At 36.2% G+C, this 21,474-nt stretch overlaps 1 protein-coding gene across 1 annotated transcript in view; it reads right to left on the bottom strand.

Annotated features, from left to right (window-relative positions):
- The window catches only part of RYR2 (ryanodine receptor 2), a 683,573-nt gene that overhangs the window by 291,369 nt on the left and 370,730 nt on the right, over nt 1-21,474 (bottom strand). The window contains exons 17-21 of the mRNA XM_058542954.1: nt 8,707-8,825; nt 8,226-8,359; nt 6,507-6,748; nt 2,535-2,727; nt 687-903 (exon numbers count right to left, since the gene is read on the bottom strand). Coding sequence (XP_058398937.1) covers nt 687-903; nt 2,535-2,727; nt 6,507-6,748; nt 8,226-8,359; nt 8,707-8,825 — 905 coding nt within the window. The remainder of the gene's footprint in view (nt 1-686; nt 904-2,534; nt 2,728-6,506; nt 6,749-8,225; nt 8,360-8,706; nt 8,826-21,474) is intronic.

The raw sequence follows: 21,474 nt of genomic DNA on the forward strand, positions 1-21,474 counted from the left end.
CAAAACTAATAAACAAACGTTGAATATCTGACCAACCTTACTGAAGTTACTTCACCACCAAATAAAGCAATATTTAATTAATTGTCAATGCTGGGACACTTTCACATCTATAAACAGAAAAGCAAGAATAATGGCTCCCACTTCTTGGGTGTCTATTTGCAAAGTATTGTGCTAATGCGTTATATACTAACTATGCCAAACAGACTCTTAGCATCCCAATCAACAAGATGAGTAACTTCCTCAAGGTCCCAGAGTAGGCATCTGATACCAGGCATTTTGACTCTAGAGCCCACAATCTCAATTTCCACCCAAGATAAAGGCCAGTTAAATTACTTCAAAATAATAAGTGTATCTAGATAGGAGAAGAAATTAAAAACTCCACTTCTATCTTACGTAAAAAGTACCCTCTAAAATTAGTATGCATTACCTCAGGTTGTGACCTATTGGTGCATTATAAAATCAATTTAGTGGCTTGGGACCACCCTTAAAAAAAAAAAATAGAATAGAATAGAAAATAGGTGAGTGGGCATGGTAAAGGTGAGCATTATTTTATAAAACTTGTTTCAATTATATACATATACATTGTAAAATGCATTCCTGTGAGTTGCAGACAAAAGAGTTTGAAAGCCCCTGCATATCAGCACTACTCCAATACCAACGGCTGCCATTAGAGCTAGTCTGGGTACCTGGCTGGTATCCACAGGGATCGGTGTGAAGGCGGCTTGTGTCAGGGAAACTGTGGGGCCCAGGAGGTCCCGTGTATACGTTCTTTCTTGCTTGTACTCTCGGCTGTGTTCCACTTTCAACTTTTCTTTTGGCAGAACAGCTTCATAACAAGGAGCATACCCAGGTGGAGGAAGAAATTTAAATTCTCCATGTCTCCCCCCAAGCAGAAAGCGTACCCTGAAAAGGATGCATGTCAGGGTCAGTTATATCTCTGATGTACCTAAGTTTCCTAATCAACAAATGAATGAATTACTAGTACAAAATTAACTTTATCAGAAGCTATATTTTTTTCCTTAAGTTGGCACCTTAGAGTCAAAGAGCCTCTAACCATAAGAGATAAAACCCGATTAAATTATATTAATGGATCAGCAAAAACTTACCACTCACTAGAGAAATAACAAAAGCACATGCATCATATTCCTATCTGAGGGAAATATCTGTCCGTAGTAATTGGTCATTTAATATCTCAAGGTGCCCAAGTAATGAACAGAGAAAGAGCAGACATGATCTAAATATCTATATACTTAAAATTACAGGGCCGGACAAGGTATGACTAAAAAACAGTCACTTTCCAGTGTCCAATTTCCCAGTGAAATTCCTTAAAGGGGAGTCAAATGATCCATCCATTTGCTGAAGAAAAAAAGTAACTTTATTTCTTATTCAACAACAAAAAAACCTTACTGAAATCTTTTATACATCATACTCAATTAAAAAATAATTTAATCTGAGTTCCATTGAACAACCCTTTTTGAAATATAGCTAAATGATACTGATTTCTTGGGGCTCTCAGCTCACAAAAATAAATTCAGATTTTCATTTTCCTCGTAATTCTTTTTCCAATTTGTGTTTCCATTCCAGGCCAAAAAATATAAATAAAATAAAAAGCAAAGAACAAAAAGTGAGGAAAAACAAAAACTTTGACATATTCTAGAAGTTTATAGAAAGAAATATAATTTGTATAAATACAGCATAAAAGGTCCTTGAGGCTAATATTTCATGATTACACTGTCCCTTCTTCAATATGGTACTTTTGTAACTATGAATTATTCGTGTGAATAGAATTATAATGAAAAGAATAACCAGAATAAATGGAAGGTCAGTGGTTACAAGGGAGCCACTCTCGTTAAGTAGGTACATACATATCTTAATAGATGACAGCAAGGCCCCTTATCACAACAGACCATTGTTTATTAAAGTTCTCTTTGTAGAACTCCAAAGAATTAGCATTTTAATTTCTTTTTCTATCTGGTAGTAGCAAAAAAGCAAAGGGTTAGAGGAAACCATCTTGATCCAGTTGATCACAAGCAGATAATCTACAAGTGTAACAGTAGAGGGTAACACGGAGAGGAGCCATCTTGACCCGACGAACAAAAAAAATTTAGTTTCTGTAGAAATGAGGGGGTTTGGAGTAGGGCGAGAGAATATGATAAAAAGAAAAGGAAAAATAATGAAAATAAAGATAAGAAAATAAGCGGTACTTTTTACCCAATGTTGTTCATTTTCCCCTATTAAATAAAAAAGTGAACTTAAATGGACTTGAAAAATTTCCAGACACTGGTCTGAGTGTGCATTAGTAGACTGCCCACATCTAAATGGTAGAAGATGTGGACAAAGCATCAAGCCTCCCAAGGTTCCCCTCTTGGGTAAATCTTACCTTTTCCTACAAGGAGCAGGCAAATGTCCTGTGGACAGATGCCCAAGAGTGAGAGAGAATGTTAGTGAAGTAGGAGTGATGGCAGTGCAGAGTCTTCTGTGAAAGTAGGAGAAGTGGGAAGGGAAACAGACCAAAAAAACATAGAAATACTAACTTTATTCCTGCAGAGAAACTAACAACTGGAAAGAAGAGGCCATCAATGTTGAAATTCTCAAACATTCCTTGCACAGGTTGTCCGTTAATTCGGAATGAGATGCTTGGGGCACTTAGATCTAAACAGCAACTGATGACATCATCAGTTCTCAACAGATGTTGGTTTGGTGAGCTTACAGTACGAGCAATACAACCTATGGGAGAAAAACATTAAGGAAGGTAATGTACTTTTATCTCAGAGAATCATCTTCAGATCCAAAGGCAAAGATTGGAATAGCTAGCGACAAATCAATGCACAATGGTAGAATAGAATAAAGCTTGTATGCATATTAATGTTATATGTTAAATCCTTTGTCAAATAAATGTTGCTTTTTTCAAGAGCCATGCTATCTTTGTTGTAAAATGGACCTTCTGATATGTAGAAATTTCTGCATGTAGATGGATGGCATTTGATGCAGGAATCATCTTAGAGCTGATAATATAATGATGTCAAAGGAAAATCTCCAGGGAACATTTAAGTTCAAATAGCTACTTTACCACCTACGACTTGTATGACCATCAGCAAATTACTTAACCTCTCAAAACCTTGATTTCTTGGAAACGAAATGCCATCACCTTGTAGAGTTGTTGTGATGGTTAAATTAATGGTTTACAAGAACACATAGTCTCAGACACAGCAGGCGTTTAATGTCAGTTCCTTTTTCAAATATTAAGTCCTCTTTGTTTGATAAAATAAAAATACATAAGGATAAGGAAAACAGAAAATGTGATCATCCATTCATGCATTGTTTATTGAGAGGAGACAAATATATGCCAATTGGTTTGTTGTTGTTTTACAATGTATTTCATACAAGATCTTGGTTGGTTGGCTTCTTAAGTACAGCAGGATACAATCTGAGGCATGAAAATGATACTTGATAAATGTCATTTCTTGTCCTGGCCAACCTATGGTCTAAGCCCTTTCTTGACTATATCAGAATTCCCACGGGTGCACTGGAAGACAAGAAGGTAAGATTCTCCCAAACACACATGCTCACAAGCACAAACACACAGAATTCCTCAATTTGAGCAAAGACAAAAATAGACTATGATATAAGCTTTGCTTTTTTTTATAACACCTTTTTTTCCTAACATGCCAAGATTTTTACCGACAGTGTGTTTGAAATGCCAATAGTAGAGCATAACTACTTTTTAAAAATGTGTACATTTGTTATTTTACCAACATTCAAATCTGCAAGCAAAAAATTCACTGTCAAGTGGTTCTTGTAGAGTTCTCTGAATATAATAAAGGCAGTTTAAAAAAAAATCATATAAAAGCAATGTAGCTCACAGAAAAAGGTCTATATCCTTGTTTGTATCAAGATCTGTGGCTAATAAAAATGTTATTACACAAATATTTGCCATAATCCAAACGTATTGCTCAGTCTGAAGGATATTATTATGCTAATGACTATCTAAAAGTCACAGTGGAACACTTTTGCAGTGCCTGAAACAAACAGATAAGATACATAAGATCACTAGTGAATACCCACAGGTCTACAGGATAACCTAAGGCACTCACATTGGTGAATCCACTTAGAAGCATTTTCAGGTTGCTTTCGTACGAACTCATAGCAAATCCATAGAAGAACTATATTCCTCTTCTCTGCATTAGCCACAAAAGAAGATAGCAGCAGTCTGATTTATAGGTCCTGGATTATAAGTCTGTACCTATCATTCCTGTACTGTTCTATGACATTCCTCCATCCTTCTATATTTAAATTCTCCAAAGCCCCAAGATTTTTCACACTTTTGGTACTTACAAACACTTGGATGTTTGGATGCCCCAAATCCCATTCTGCATTCACAGAGGGGGAATGTAGCATCACTGTGCAAAGTTTAAATTGGAAAGAATAAATGAAGACATAGCTCAAAAAAAAAAAAAAAATAAAGACACAGCTCAAAACTTTTGCTGATGGCCAAATTCTGGTTCCAAGGAACATCTCCACTCTCCAATTACAAAAACTTAAGTGATAAAGAATGTGCTGTATCCCAGAAATCAAAGACACTTGATACTTTAAATTTGACTTCAACTATTAAAAAGAAAAAGAATAGGAGAGTGACCCTAAGAAGATTATCTGAATTACTATGAATTTGACATTGGTAAGTCAGTCAGAAACCAATTAATTTAGATTTGTCTTTGTTGACTATGAATCCAAAATTAGCAAAGCTTTTAATAGATCCCAGTGGGTTAAGAGAACACATCTTTCAACTATAGGCATCATATGGTGCATATTTTCTTGCCATTTACAAAAATAGTCAAATATTTTCTCAACATAAAGTTTCAAGATGATTTTCTCCTGAAATTCCACAACCTACTGTCCTTACTATGATATATTCACATTCACTGAATTTTTTATTGTTGTTCTTCTTACTGCTGTATTTAACAGATACTTTGTAATGAAAGGCAAAATGCACACAGTTCAATTCCGTAAGCACTGGGTTCTTTCTATGTGTTATAAGAAAAAGCTTTAAACTAAATGCAAAATTAAAAATAGTGAAGAAGTGCTATATAGTTAAAATAATTAGAAGCAATTCAGCATTATTTTATATGAGGAATGTTTCTTCCCCCCTAATCTTAATATGTTTCATTCATTCACCTGAAGTACCCATTTCGTGTGGCGTGATACTAGGAGGTAAAGAGAGAGGATAATATCTGAAGGGTGATAGTTAAAATGTATTATAAAATAGACGTTCACCTCATTTTACGTTTGTTAGATCTTCTGAAGTTACTGCTCTTTGCCTCTGTTTGGTCAGTAGGAAAATTTTACTAGGGGAGCAGGCATTGTGACTGTAGTCTGACCAGCACAGTACACCTGTGTATAAGACACGCCAACGCCACACTACTAACGCAATCCCAACCACATGCCCCACGGGTTAGATGAAACACCCAAAATATAGCTTCATCTCCTCCAGACTACTGAGCTAGTGGCACTGAATAAAGGAAAAATTCAGTAAGCATTATTGTTAGATACAACTACATACAGTGCTTTTGTTTATAAACTCATTACCATAAACTCTTAGGTTTAATTCAATTTAATTAAAAATTTTTTTCATAAGCTATAAGCCCTATTAAGTATTAATAAACAAATATCACTCAAACCCCATAAAAGGCAAAGTTCAGCTTTTTATAATGTAAGGTACTTTTCTGTATTTTGCATACACTAAATGCATTAAAAAATATGTCAAGGTCATATGAGAACTATATTCTACATGCAGCTTTATGAACACAAGCATATGTCTGCAGAACACAAGCAAATCCAGACGACTTCCAATATCTACAGAATCAAGAGCTAAACTTTTAAACAGAGCCAACCGAAACACACTCTTTCATAAATCAGATAAAAGAGTATTATTTTTAATATATATTACTAATTTTTAAGATATACTCAACCATCAAAGCTGAGAGTTGGTGGCTCTTAATATGAACTATACATTTATTTTTATGCAATTCCACATTTCTGAAACAAAGTATCATTTGATTATGAACTGACTCCTGACAATACACAAATTCCCTATTCCTGATGTTACTCCATCTACCAGGAGGTGGAACTTTTAGTTACTTCTTTCAATTATTTTCCAGGGTTTGTTTTGGTTCTTTTTATATTGGAGGCTACAGCTTTGCGTATGCTAATTAAAATTAAGTAGGAAAAACAAGTTTTTTGCCGTTGATTCATGCATCGGAAGCCACTTTTTAAATATATTATTCACAAGCAATACAGTCCTTTGGAAATGTACTAAAATTCTAAGAGTTTTCTTTTTCCTCTAGTGAAATTCTGCATTTTAATTAACACTCTCACTCATCATTTCAATCTTAAATTTCTGAATAATAAATGTATCCAATATAAGCAGCACCAATAGCTTTCAGGAAATGTACAGGAAGGGCAAAAGATTTCCTTCAAAAATGTTGTGAAAGAAAATGGATAGTACTTACCCGACCAGAGATGAAGGCCATCAAATCCATAGGAAAAGAGGTCATCTCCAACACCATTTCCACCCCACTCTTCACCCCCTCCAGGGTAGGGAGAATACCCTTCCGTGGAAGCCCAGCCCACTCGTAGGTGAGTCGCTTCAGCTGTCACAAAAGGCTCCGTGTGGTCCACCATCAATTCATAGTACCATTTCTTATACTGAGCAGACCCTTCACTGACGCCCAGGAAAATATTGGGTCTCATGCTTTAAAGAAATAGGAATAGCACATGAGAAAATCTGAACAAACCTTTCATCGTTTAATTTACATCTCACTCTTTTGAATATTACTCCTGCTTCTCTAAGATGCAACATATTAAATATATGTTTCCGTAAGCATTACAAAATTAGTAAAACAACCATGAGGGTAGTATGCAGTGATGGCCAGCCTTCCAGTTAACATCCAGTGAATGGGGTTTGCTTTTTGGATTACTTGGCAATGTCACTCAAGGGTCTAATATTCTTAATTGCTCTTCAGCATATTTTATATCAGTAATCATGTTTAAGGTGAGACACTCGGTATAGTAGGCCCTTAGAATTAATGGAGTTATTATTAATCCAGCACATGTAGACATTTTCCTAAACTAAGCTTTGTGTCACATAGGGTGTGAGGATGAAGCAAGTCATGCTGTTAGTAAGGAACCCAGGTGACGAATCAGCTTTGTTGTTCTCTGTGCCTCGTTGTGAACAGAATTTCCAGTTAGTCGTATTTAATTGCATTTTATGAGGGGACTTACAACCCTATGTTAACACTAGGGATTAGCGAAGGCCTCAGGAAATACCACTCATTAGCAGCAGGTCTATTACACAGTATAAAGAACCATGAAGGAAGTCTTAAACCAACCCTGTTTGAAAAACACAATACAGAAATACACACTACACACTACATTTTTGTTTAAAACAGGGTGAGGTAGAGAGTACTTTCTGGATAGCTGCTAGATCAATGTATCAAAGTTATTACTATCACACACAATATTTTCTTAATTGTAAGCTGTATTTAATATTATTATTGCTGTTATTTTGTATAAGGAAGGAAGCATGGCATGATGATTCAGAGCTCAGTCCCTAGAGTTAGACCTAGGTTGCATTTCCAGTTGCAATATTTTAATCTATCAAATGTGAATAATAATAATAGCACCTCATACAAACACAGTGTAGATACGTGTAAGGCACATAGCATAGTGGCCAGCACACAGTAGTCAATGAATGTTTGAGACCTTGGAAGGTAGGTCTAACTGAAAATGTATTTTTCTTGGTTATTTGTGGAATTTTTTATATTTTGGACATTTTAATTCACTTTTTTTATTATACATGACAGGCACTTCAAAGTATTGAAGGGTAGTGTCTTTAGTTATGGTCTAAAAAGGTATAAAACATAATTATATACAACTATACCCCTATATAATTGTCAGCCTGCTCCTGAAGATGTCAGTGATAATCCAGCTACATAGGAATGTGAACGAAAGCTCTTATATATTTGTTTGATAAATGAGTATTTTGCTTGGTTCATCTATTGTTATTATGTAACTTGATTGGTAGAAAAAAATTCTTATACTGTTCAGTGGGGAAATAAATAAAAGATCCTAATAAAACAAATAGTCCATATGATGTCTTAGCTGCAGAGCTAGAACATGAATTCCTTTGTTATGCTATCTATGCGGTGACATTGTCTCTCTGAATCTACCTGCTGACATGGTTCACAAGGCGTGTCTGCAATAACAGATCTCTTCCTGGCAGGAGATTGTCACAGATGAGATGCTGGTTAGAACGGACTGCTACTCCATGGCAAACACAGAGGGAGCATAAGACGTCCAGAACCTGAAAAGAGAAATCACTTTCAGCCGACTCTAATTCCCTTTTCAGAGGCAAGTAGCAGCAGCACCTTCCACAAACGCAAACACGTTCCCTCCAGTTCCCTCGCGCCCAGTCATTTAAACATGACAGCAACATGTAAACTTATTTTACAACTTTCCTTTATATACAGATTGAGAACTGCTCATTCTCCCATGGATGCTATGAATAAACACTAAACAATATTACCTGGTTTTAATTGACATGAAAAACAGTCATGAAAAATTTGACACATCTTTTAAAAGTTATCTTATTTTAATAGTATATTAAAATGATTCCAGAATTCATTCATGGCAATAAAATGGTTCGCTTACTTTGTGATTTCTTCCATGCTTGTCTAAAAGTGAGATAATGGATTTAATATGTCCTTCTTTAATAATATTTAGAGCTTCTGGACTTTCTACTAACACACAGTGTAAAACTTCAAGAATACCTAAAGATAAAACAGAGAAAGGAGAAAAATATGATTAACCAGTCTACAATGACCAGTGTCTTCCCTTTTCTCTATGTATTCATTCAGTTCGACATATAATTATAGTCATATGTCACTGAACAACGGAGATATGTTCTGAGAAATGCATCGTTAGGCAATTTTGTCATTGTGTAAACATCATAGAGTGCACTTACACAAACCTAGTAGGTGTACAGCCTACTACACACCTAGGCTATATGGTACTAATCTTCCCCCCCCCCCGCCCCAAAGCCCCAGTAGATAGTTGTATGTCATAGCTGCACATCCTTCCAGTTGCTGTATGTGGGACGCAGCCTCAGCATGGCCAGACAAGCGGTGCGTCGGTGCACGCCAGGGATCCGAACCCGGGCTGCCAGCAGCGGAGCATGCGCACTTAACCGCTAAGCCACGGGGCCGGCCCATATGGTACTAATCTTATGGGACCACCATTGTATGTGGGGTCCGTCATTGACCGAAACGTTGTCATACAGCTTGAGACTGTATTGTGTGCCCCATGTGTTTATCATGTGTGAGAGGGGACAGGTGGTGTTTGGGAGAGGGGATTGATAACCAAAAATGATAAAATCACAGTTTACTGAGGAAAAGTCAAATAGTTTAGTGAGGACAAGGCAAAGATTCAGTGTTCAGTTGAGTAAGCAGGTAATTCTGCCTAGCGAGGTGTGAAAGAAAGCAACATTTAAGTGAGGCCTTAGAGAACACATTCACGACCATTCTCCAGATGGGAAAGGGCAGCACAGGCCTGAGTAAAGTCCTCAATGGGGGGCATACCTTGTGTAGGCCAAGTGTAACCCTGCAACAATGCATCCTAACCCATGGAGATCATTACATTCTCCCAGAGATTTATAATAGAAAATGTTTCTTACTTTGCAAAACAAGAGAAATAGACAAAATAAAATAATACAAAAATAAAGAGAAATACACAATATACAAAGTCTGATTAAGAATAGTGAGACTTCTAGGTATTAGCCATCAGAGAAGATAAAATGGAATATATCCTTTCTTATCATAAAGTTTAAAAAAGAGAATAGAAAATAAATTTCATTCTCAGAATTTTTAGTGCGAATTTGAAAAAGTAAAGTGTACATCTGTATTCATTTTTTCAGAGCAAGCTTGCCGCGTCAATAACGAGAATGCAGGCCATTTACAGCAATCAGACATAACATTCAGAAAACGTGATCTATCTCTGAGAGCCACATAATATTGGGAAGGGCCCCAGAGGAACCCTGCAGAAAAGATTTTACATCTCAGAGTTCACCTTCTTGGAAAAGAAATATAAAGTGCTCAGGTTTACAAATGGTAGAATATGGAAGTAATTCACTATGGCTGTCACAATCTATACTTGATCCAAATCCCAATCCATTACAAGACAAGGGCTATTAGTACTAATTTCTTCACTAATGACTTAATTTTTTAAAATATGAATGTATATTCCATTTTAAAAAATACCCAAAAAGATGAGTTAATTTTTGGTGTGGTTCAAAATCAGTTGCTGTGTTCTAACAATGTGTGCCAGTCAAAAATCAAAGATTGCAGAAAATAATACAACAGGCTGATGGATAAGTTAAAGAAGCTGTTTATATAACGGCACTGAAACTGTATGCTTCTGCTATTATTAAAAATGTAGCAATAAGGGCCGGCCTGGTGGCACAGTGATTAAGTTCATGTGCTCTGCTTCAGTGGCCCAGGATTCACAGGTTTGGATCCCGGGTGCAGACCTACATACCTCTTATCAAGCCACGCTGTGGCAGGTGCCCCACATACAAAGTAGAGGAAGATGGGAAGAGATGTTAACCCAGGGCCAATCTTCCTCAGCAAAAAGAGGAGGATTGGCAACAGATATTAGCTCAGGGCTAATTATCCTCACCAAAAAAAACCACAACCAAAAAAAAGTGGCAATAAAATAAACATTCATTCTGAGCTAAAATAAACTAAAATAATAGAAAAGGAAAAGCATTTTTAATAGATTAGTCATATGTTATCCCAATGTTTTTGTTTGTTTTCTCCCCATTACTTACTACTAAGGGACAAATGGCTGCCTATATCTGTAAATGAAGTTGTATTGTGTATTCACGCCCATTTCTTCACAGATAGCCCATGTGATTGCTTTTGAATTAAAAAGGCAGAGCTGAGTGGTTGCTACAACAGAGCTCTGCGGTCCACAGAGCCTAAAATATTCACTAAGTGGCCTTTCACAGAAAATGTTTGCCAGTCTCTGCTCTAGAGTGTAACCATTAAGAAAAAAGACCAAGAAGTAGAAGACCAAAAAAAACAAATTCTCTGTAAATAAATACTCATGAAAGCCCACAGAATTCATAAACCTGAATATATCAGAAAAGATTTAAGACTAAATTTTGGAAATGAACAGCACATATCAGAAAATGCAATATGAAAATAAATTTTTGATTTTTCTCATATTCAGCCTACTCTAATAGAGGGCTTTCAAAGGTTTAGGTTTAACCTCAAAACATTTTTTTTCAATGCTGCCAGGTCAAATCCAACAAACAAACAAACAGTTGAAAAGGACTGACAATCTCTAATTCTGACAATAAAAAGAGAAAACTATTTTTGTTTTCACCTCTTGAAATAAACCGCAAATAAACTGCTTTTTTTTTTGGTACTAAGAAATTCCTAAAGGAAAACAAATGGTAACACCAAAAGACTCATTTGCAAAAAAATAAAGACCAGCTAGACTGACTGTCTTATGTATATATGAAAATTATGCTGATATATGCCTCAAACCCTTGGGTAAAAAATGAGACAGAGAAACAATGCTTAATAAATATTATAATGGCAATATTTTGCTAAAGATGATTTGACAATTAAATTCTAAATACACTGAATAAGACCCAGAAATGGCAATAGTGCATAACACTTATTGCCAGATTCTCAAAGAAAACTTTTAAAGCTTCGTAGATCATAACAGTATTTTCAGAATTAGAGAATTCTGAATGTGCTACAAATTGTCAAAGAAAAGAAAAAAAAACACATACACACAAACCAGTAAGACAAAGTAATTTGATTTTACAAGTTTTGATAAATTTATAGAAATGATTTTAGTAAAATTTTTAAGAAAATGTATAATGTAAACTTTCAAGAGTAAGTACAAAATTGGATATACATTATGACTGCAACTATGTAAAATATATTTATTTGTATAAAATATATATTTCAAAAAACACCAGAAGCTAATACATCAGAATGTTAGTGCTAGTTATTGCTGGATTAGTATACTTCTCTTCCAGTATTGCATAAATCCTATGAAATGAGCATGCATAACTTTTATAGTAAGAAACCTTTTTAGAAAGGACCATAACACAATAGGAAGCAATGTCTATTTCCATTTTATTTCTGCCACTAAATCTCAATACTTAATCAATTCACACAACCTAGTCAGTCCTTACTTTGCCTGACAGCAAATGGGCAATAACACTCCCTGCCTGTCCTCTACACAGTACATAATCATAATTAACTTGTAATCTATGGAATGATTCTATATAAGTCTACTCTCATACTTCACCTAAACTACATGAACTTATTTTCCTTCCATGAATTTAGAATAAGCATAAACAAAACCTACCCCTTCCCACACACACAGCACACAAATTATAGTACTGACTTTATATCAGGGCTGAGTAGTACATAGCAGTAAACCAGGGTTGTTCTCCAGGTACTGGCCTTTTAATATGACTGCTATGCCTTTAGTAAGGAGGGGAAACAAGAACTTAGGTTGACTATTCCAGGTTGATTTTAAATACCATTTCCCAATTGCCTTCCGGACATTTCATCCAGAATGTCTCTAAGTGCCTCCAACTCAACTTTTCCAAAACTGAACATATTACTTTTTTTTTTGTACATACACATGTAAAATTGCTTCTCTGGTCCACGGTCCATCCATATCCTCAGGCTGAAAGCCTCAGGTCATTTTTGAATTCCCTTCTACTTTCTCATTTCCCCAAATCTAGTCATTAAACTTCATTAATTCTGTGTTGTAATTTATCTGCAAAACTCATCCTCTCTTTTCATTGAATAGCCTCCTATTACTTCCTCGCCTCTAGTCTCTCCTCCCTCCCTAATCCATCCTTCAGACTATGGGTAGTTATTATTCTAAAACACACATTTAATCCATGTCAGCTCCCTGCTTAAAATCTTCAGTGGCTTCCCAGACTTTCCAAAGTACAAGTCCATCTCCCATAGTGTGGTATATCATTCCTTCACTAGATGGTTCAACCTCCCTTTACAGCCTCAGTTCCCACCACTTCCTCCTACAAAGAATGATTAATAGATACTTTTACCTAAATATTAATCATAAATATTTACAAGGCACCTACCAGGCACTTTTCTAGGCAATGACGATCAGCAGTGAACATGGCCTGCAACGTAGGATCTTTTCCACCTTCAAACCTTTGCACCTGTTATTCTCAGACTTAAATACAACCCCCTCTTCTGAGACTGCAAAATCTCAACCATCTTGCAAGGGCGGAAAGTCATGTCATTTGTTGAGTTTTTACCATCATCCTGTGATGAATTATTCCTTCTTTGTAGTATTGGTCATATTTTATTAAAATTATTTACTTTCATTTCAATCTCCCATAAGAGAATGAGCCCTTGCGAGCAGGGACTGGTTTAATTTTGCCTCCTTGTCACCCAGCGCACTCTGGCCCAGGGAGGCCCATCTCATATTTGTCAAATGAGTAAGTGAATGAATATAAATGGACTATTAGTCCTCACCTTCAGCTTAAACAAAAAAAACCTTTGATTTGTTTATTCACTCATAATAAGATTCATTATTGTAAAGTGTATATAGAATACCCACTTTGAGATACTTTATATCTGGAGACATTAATATTAACATTTTTGATCTTTTCACAGGTAGAGAAGATATATGATATAACATAGATGAGAATTTATATTTCCTAGTTCTAGGATTTCCTTATCTATGTTTTAATTTCATTGATGAAAAATTTTTCTTGGTAAATTAGGCAAATTTTTGTGTGCTTTACTCTATTTCTGTGGGGGTTATGCACAGAATGCAAAATTGAGGGTACAAGTATTATTTTTGTCTTAAAACTTTTATGGCTGTAACTTTCTGAATTATTTATATTCTGATGAGAAATAAAAATCTCTGAGGATGTAACAAAATGTCTGGAAATAACTTAATGGTATTGGGAACATCCAAGTGCTTTGATGGTAGAGAATGCTCCTCACCACGTTTTCTGTAATCAAAGTTCAGTGGCCCAGTTTGCTTTTTATTGATAGACTTATATGTTTGTTACTTGGCTTCCAAAATTGTGGCAGCTTCATCTGGGATCAAAGTTGACTGTGCTATATTTTCTATTCATGGATCATGCCTGGGTCCAAGGTTGAAAAAATTTGTTGAGGGTCTGTATGGAAAAACTGGAAATAAGCCACAGAGCAGAGGTTATATATTTGTTCCGACTTTACCTACCAGGAAGAATCTAGCCTGGAGATTGTAATGTAAAATTGCCCATACCATTACATGGTATGGGGAGATTTTACCCCATACCAAGTAAGTACAAATTTACTGGTGAATCTTGTACATTTGAGAGAAAGAGTGAGTAGAATCAAACTGGTAGCCATTGAGGCATGGGAGGTCAATGTGGAGCTACAACAAGCCATGATACTTGTGCTCCCATTACCATCACAGGAAAACAAGGAAAACCAATTGACTTGGAAAGCACAAGGCCAACCCCCCAGGATATATTGTTTTCTCACCTATTGTTACAACTATTTTGCAAAAATAAAACAAAATTAAAATAATCCCAGAACACCTGGGTGTAAGTGAATTCAGATGGAACCTAGTTCTCAATGCATGAGGAACTCATGGGTGTGATTCAGCTTTGAGAGAAGGGAAGTCTCTCTTACATCTCTACGGTGAGTGGGGTTAATGATCCAGAACAACTCCAGAAGGAGCACATGGCCTTAGCTTAACATTTCAATATGGAAACCCCTTAGTCTAAACTAGAGGTGAGCAAACAGAAAGGTTTCAACCTGAGTGCTAATTAATATGAATGAGACTGCCCCCTAGTGAAGGGGACACGGCACATGTAAAGACACAGAATGGTGGTGTCCACAGCAGGATCACTGACAGTTACAATTCAAGAAACCAGGAATTCCAAATTATTCACACCACAGGTTGCTTCCCCCCTTCGACCTGAGAGTTAAAATTCTCTGTAACTTTTTGGTCAGACCTTATTATTAATATCCCCAGGGCTTACTGAAGGCAAATGGAAATAAGGAAATTTGTATTTTAGCCCTGGGTAATTTAAACAAAGTGATATAACAAGCAAAAAGACTGGGAGAAATACATTGGGAAATGACTGGGAAAGAATGAGAAAACATGAAATAGAAAGAACGTGGAAAGCCAAGCTCTCTACAGCAGTTATAGGAGATTGTTCCTGGATGCAGTAATGAGGTATGTGATGATTTAAAAGGTACTGTCATCCTTTTAAAAGAGGAACAGGTATACGCAATATTTACAAGGCTTAATGAGGAAATATAATAATAAAAGGTATTGTTATTATTCTATTATATTATGTAGTGGTTACAAGCATGGACTCAAGCCAGAGTGCCCAGATCTGAGTCCTGTTACTTAACCTCTCTGTGCTCCAATGTCCCCACTTCCAAAATGGAGATAATAATGGTACCACCCTGGGGGATTGTTGTGAGGAGTGATATGTATAAAGCATTTAGAACAGGGCCTGGATCCAAGCACTGCTCTGTAAGCATCTGCTATTATTTTATGGTTGTAACAAAATAATATAAAAGACAAGGAAAATGAAATAAAAAGGATCAACAGGGAAACATTACAAACATGCTTCTTTTTAATCAGAGATTAAAAATTAAAAATTAGGAAAAGGTAGGGAAAAGCTAAACGGACAACACTGATCAGAAATAAAATTCAGGTAAAATATTTATTGATCAACATGAACAAATGACATCAAGGTTAGTTATTAGAATAAAATTAGTTAAGGTAGTAACTCCAGGAGAAATTTAACTGGTCTGTTAGAAGTTGGTGAGAGACAGACAGAGACACAGACAAAATGAGGACAAGGAGACTAAACAGTAAAAAAAACTGTGCATTCTTGAGACAACAGGATTGTTGAGCCAAAAAGACAGTGAAAGATTAACCAAGTAGACTAAATAAATAATAAATTCTAAAATAAGGCATAAAGCACTCCTGGTTGACAGGAACACCTTCTCTTGGCATTAACACTGTGAGAAAAGAAAAACACCCAAATGAAGTGAGCAGCAGTGAGAGACAGCAGAAGACAAGTCCAGCTAGCTCCAAGCTGATGAAACATCTGAGGAGTTTGGGGGGTTTTTAGCTACACGACGAAGGTGAGGCCACGAGAGAAAGATTCTGAGTTAACGTATGAATGCGTTAATTCGTGCCTGGGCCTGTCCATTTGGGAGGGTTCCAGAAAGGCATACAATTTGCTGTTTCGTTCCCCTGATTTTAATTGAACTGCCAATGAGTGATAAACCATGTATCGCATCCAAGTTGTCCTTCTTTCATGGGTGGGCATGAATGTGGAAGTAGAGATGGCAGAAGCTTCTAGTTTGAGCTGGTTGGGAGCTTAGGTTGCTCTCCCTAACCAAGGAGGGTTGGGCCCACCCAGAACAAATAGCAGGAGCTGAATAACGAATCAATATCCAGCATAATTACAACACATCTTTTTCAATGTTTACAGTGAATTTTGCATGTCACAGACTGAAGCCCTGTGTGAGAAAGGAACAATTTTTTGTTTGTTTAAAATGGGTATAAATTTGAAGTCAAGGAACAATTTCAGTTTCAGCATGAGATAAACTGCTAAATTTATTTTTTAGCTTTTTAAAATAAATAGAGGAGAAAAGAAGAAAGAAGCAATGTATATTTGCTTTTTTTCCAAAAGCAGAGGGCTAACTTGTGAAATAAATAAAAGTTACCCTTTAAAATAGGGTTTCCATACCTCACCCAAATAGAGAAAGAAAATAGACTAAATTGACTTCAATATTAAAATATATAAAAACTTAAAAATAATGATCTCAAGAAATGTGGTCTCAAGCCAAATTGGGAAAACACATAATTGCATATACTTAAAATTTTTCATAATTGTTTTGAGGCTAGAGAAGAAAATAATCTCGTTAAATCTTGAGCTAACACAAAACTGAGAAGGAGAGAAAAAGTGACAGGGGTAAGACTAAAATATAACACAATTTGACAAAAATAGGCAAGTGAGAGAAAAATTAATAAAAATAGAAGTTAGTGAAGATAAAGGTAAATCACATTGTTATTCATATAGAGAAAGGTAGAACATCATGGATGCATTAGCAAGATAGGCAAAAAAGATGGACCTAGGGTATTATATGGGAAGATAAGATGAATACGAGTCAAAAGTTTCCTGGGGTAAATTAGCTGAAATAAAATGCATAAAATTAGCAATTTAATTATAATGTACTATTCAGCCTTAATTAGGCCTCTGATGGTTTGCTGCCTTCAATTTAGGAAGCGGTGATTTATAAAAGATAGACAAACTAGAGAAGTTAAAGGACAGCTAAAAAAAAAAAGAAAATGTCAATTAAAGACAGTTCATGATACAACAGTTCAATAGTAATGTTAGAAATTTTATACTATACAAATATTTATTTGTTTAAGTTGCCATGTCTCAGAGCCCACAGAATGTTGAGTGCCAGACAAGAAATCATAAATAATTTAAGATATTCTTATCTTCCTATTTACTCATGGGTGTTATTTTTTCCCCCTAGTTATTTGTTCATTTATCACAGAGTACATAAAATGGGCCATTCGCTGTGTTAGGTCCTGGGTATGAACAATAAGGAGGAACAAAAATTGATAGAATACCTGCTCTTGTGAAGTTTACAGACACACAATTTCAATCCTAGCTCCATTACTTTCATTTGACCTTGAAAAAGTTACCTCTGAGCTTCTTAGCCTCAGATTCTTCATTTGTAAAATGGAAATTATAACGGAATCTACCTTATCGAGTACTGTGGGAATCCAGTAAAGTAATATATATGACATTCTCAGCACAGCGCCCTAAATTCATTTAAGATTTCCTTGGCCACACAATGCAATCATTAAAATGTTAAAAAAAATCCAAAAACTGTGTCTCTCTCTGTGAAATACTAGTATCTACAGAAATGTTGGCAGATATAATTAATTGCTCTAAAGCCCTTTAAATAAATTTTTCAAAAATATATACATTGGAGCTTCTTTAAGATAGATCCTCCAGGGCAAGATAAATACAGATTAATCACTTCTTCAAAAAGATACTTACTTCAAAGCAGCAAGTATTTACTGAGAACTATTATTTTGGGCAGAAATCTAAAATGATTATTGCAACCACCTCAGCTTTGTGTTAGTTTTAAAAGTCCTTTTGGAAAAGACAGTCTGTTCAATAAGCGGTGCTGGGAAAATTGGATATTCACGTGTAAAAGAATGAAACTGGACCCCTGTTTTACACCACTCACAAAAATTAATTTGAAATGGAATAACGACTCAAATGTAAGACCTGAAACCACAGAACTCCTAGAAGAAAACACAGGAAAAAAGCTTCTTGACATGGGTCTTGGCAATGATTTCTCAGATATGACAGTTTTTTTTTTTGGGGGGGGGGGGAAGATCAGCCCTGTGCTAACATCTGCTAATCCTCCTCTTTTTTTGCTGAGGAAGACTGGCCCTGGGCTAACATCCGTGCCCATCTTCCTCCACTTTATATGGGACGCCGCCAGAGCATGGCTTGCCAAGCGGTGCATCGGTGCACACCCAGGATCCAAATCAGCGAACCCCAGGCCACCGCAGCAGATCGCAGGCACTTAACCGCTTGTGCCACCGGGCCGGCCCCCTGGATATGACACTTAAAGCAAAGGCAACAAAATGAAAAATAAACAACTGGGACTACATCAAACCAAAAAGCTTCTGAATAGTGAAAGAAGCAATCAACAAAGTGAAAAGACAATCTACAGAATGAGAAGAAATATTTGTAACCATATATCGGATAAGGGATTAATATCCAAAATACATAAAGAACCATTCAAGGTAATAGCAACAAAAGCAAATAATCCAATTAAAAATGGGCAAAAGACCTGAACAGACATTTCTTCAATGAAGATACACGAAAGGCCAACAGGTACATGAAAAGATGTTCAACATTACTGGGCATTAGGGAAATGCAAATCAAAACCACAATGAGATATCACCTCACGCCTGTTTAGAAAGGCTATCATCAAAAGACAAGAGATAACAAGTGTTGGTGAAGATGTGGAAAAAAGAGAACTCTTGTGCACTGTTGGTGAGAATATAACCTGGTACTGCCACTATGGAAAATAGTATGGAGGATCCTCAAAAAACTAAAAATAGAACTATCATATGATCCAGCAATTCCACTTCTGGAAATATATCCAAAGGAAACAAAACACTAACTCAGAAAGATATCTGCATCCCCATGTTGGCTGCAGCATTATTTACAATAGCCAAGACATGGAAACAACCTAAGTGTCCATCAACAGATGAATGGATAAAGAAGTTGTTCTCTCTATATATAGATCTATATATATTTACACACACATTGGAATATTATTCAGCCATAAAAATATGAAGAATCCTGCCATTTGAGACTACATGGATGGACCTTGAGAATATTATGCTAATTGATATAACTCCAACAGAGAAAGGCAAATACTGTATGATTTCATTTATATGTAGAATCTTAAAAAAAAAAAAAAAACTCATAGAATAAGCAATCAGATTTGTGGTTATCAGAGCAGGAGATGGGGGAGGGGGAACTGGAGGAAGATGGTCAAAAGGTACTAACTTCCAGTTATAAGATAAATAAGTACTAGGGATGTAATGAACAACACAACGACTATAGCTAACACTGCTCTTTGATATACAGGAGAGTTGTTAAGAGAGCAAATCCTAAGAGTTCTTATCACAAGGAAAATTTTTTTTTCTTTTTTTACTCTTTCTTTTTATTGTGTCTACATGGGATGATGGATGCTAACTAAACTTATTGCAGTAATCATTTCACAATATATGTAAGTCAAATCATTATGCTGTACACAAACTTATACAGTGATATATGTCAATTATATCTCAATAAAACTGAGGAAAAAAGTTCTTTTACAGTATGAGGACAAGCCAGGAGCATCATTTCCCATAGCCACAAATGAAAAAAATAAAGATGGATAGAATAACCTAATTCTGATACTTGGCAAGTATGGAATAAGAGGAGGGAGAAAAGTCACACAATACGTTGCTTAACGAAACCATAATTTTAGGGCCAGCCCCAGTGGCCTAGTGGTTAAGTTTGGCGTGTTCCAGTTCAGCAGTCCAGGTTCAGTTCCCAGGCGCAGACCTACACCACTCGTCTATCAGTGGCCACGCTGTGGCAGCGGGTCACATACAAAAAGAGGAAGATTGGCAGCAGATGTTAGGGCGAATCTTCCTCAGCAAAAACAAAAAAACAAAACCATAATTTTAGATAGGGTATTATGTGCAGAATGGTCTGTGGTCCTGAGATTGGATATGTGTAGAGCAAAGTACAATTTAAAAATGCATTTAAAAGTGCATATATTTTTAGGAAACTAAGCAACTTGCTTTAGGCCTGAGAATATGAGAAAATACTACCAGAAGACATTAAAATACTTTGTCATGTGGTGAAGAGTAGTATTTTAAATCACTCACTTCTAAACCTGCATTGTGTAATGTGGTTCAGGAGAGCAAATGAGAGACAGGGGACACGGCGTATTAACGTGCAAGAGAAGCTAGCTGGGTTAGAATACCTCTAAAAATGACTTCTAAAGCAGAAATTCTATGCATCTATGTCAATTGAGCTTGCCAATTTACCTGAAAGAGTTATTATTCTTCCTCATGACATTAGAAGAACAGAACAGTGCAAACTCAGTCATTTGCTTCCCTGTACCTGAGTGGCATGTATCAGGAAGGAAAGAGCATGAAATTTAGAGCCAGAATGCCACGGTTCAAGTTCTGCCTCGGCTGCTTTCATGCTGTATGACCTTGGAAGAGTAACTTCACTGTGCCCCACTTTCCCATCTGTGAAATAGGGATACTAACAGTATTCACCTCATAAAGTTAGTGTGAGGATTAAGTGAGTTAACATATTTAAAGGGCTCAGAACAATGTCTGGCACATAGTAAGGCTTTTATAAGTATTGCTATTATTATTGCTATTATTATTCTTTTCCAACTGAAATTCTCCATACTGAGTCTCAGCAGTGTCAGCATGGAAAAACCTAATTTTTGCAAGCTGCTTTACCAGTTTTACCAGGGAGCTTTGTTTCATTAGCTTTTTTCCAACCCTTCTTCCCCTTCCTCATCTTTAGTTTAATATCTTTCTGGTGCAGGTTAGGCTGGGAGCACAGATACAAGTAGCCTCGTGAGCAGAACATGTTCTCGAGTCGTTTCAGAAGGAGGGGACACTCGGGCTCACAGTGGCCCTGCCACACCTCCGCAGACACTGCCTTTAGTCCTACAGCAGTTTGGCGCAGGTGTCCTGCAAGCCTCTTCCAGTTTTAGATCTTTGTCGATCCAAAGAATCCAGCATAGGATCCAGCTTATCTTTTATAAT

The sequence above is a fragment of the Diceros bicornis genome, chromosome 6 (assembly GCF_020826845.1).
Source record: "Diceros bicornis minor isolate mBicDic1 chromosome 6, mDicBic1.mat.cur, whole genome shotgun sequence".
In the NCBI taxonomy this organism is placed as follows: Eukaryota; Metazoa; Chordata; class Mammalia; order Perissodactyla; family Rhinocerotidae; genus Diceros; species Diceros bicornis.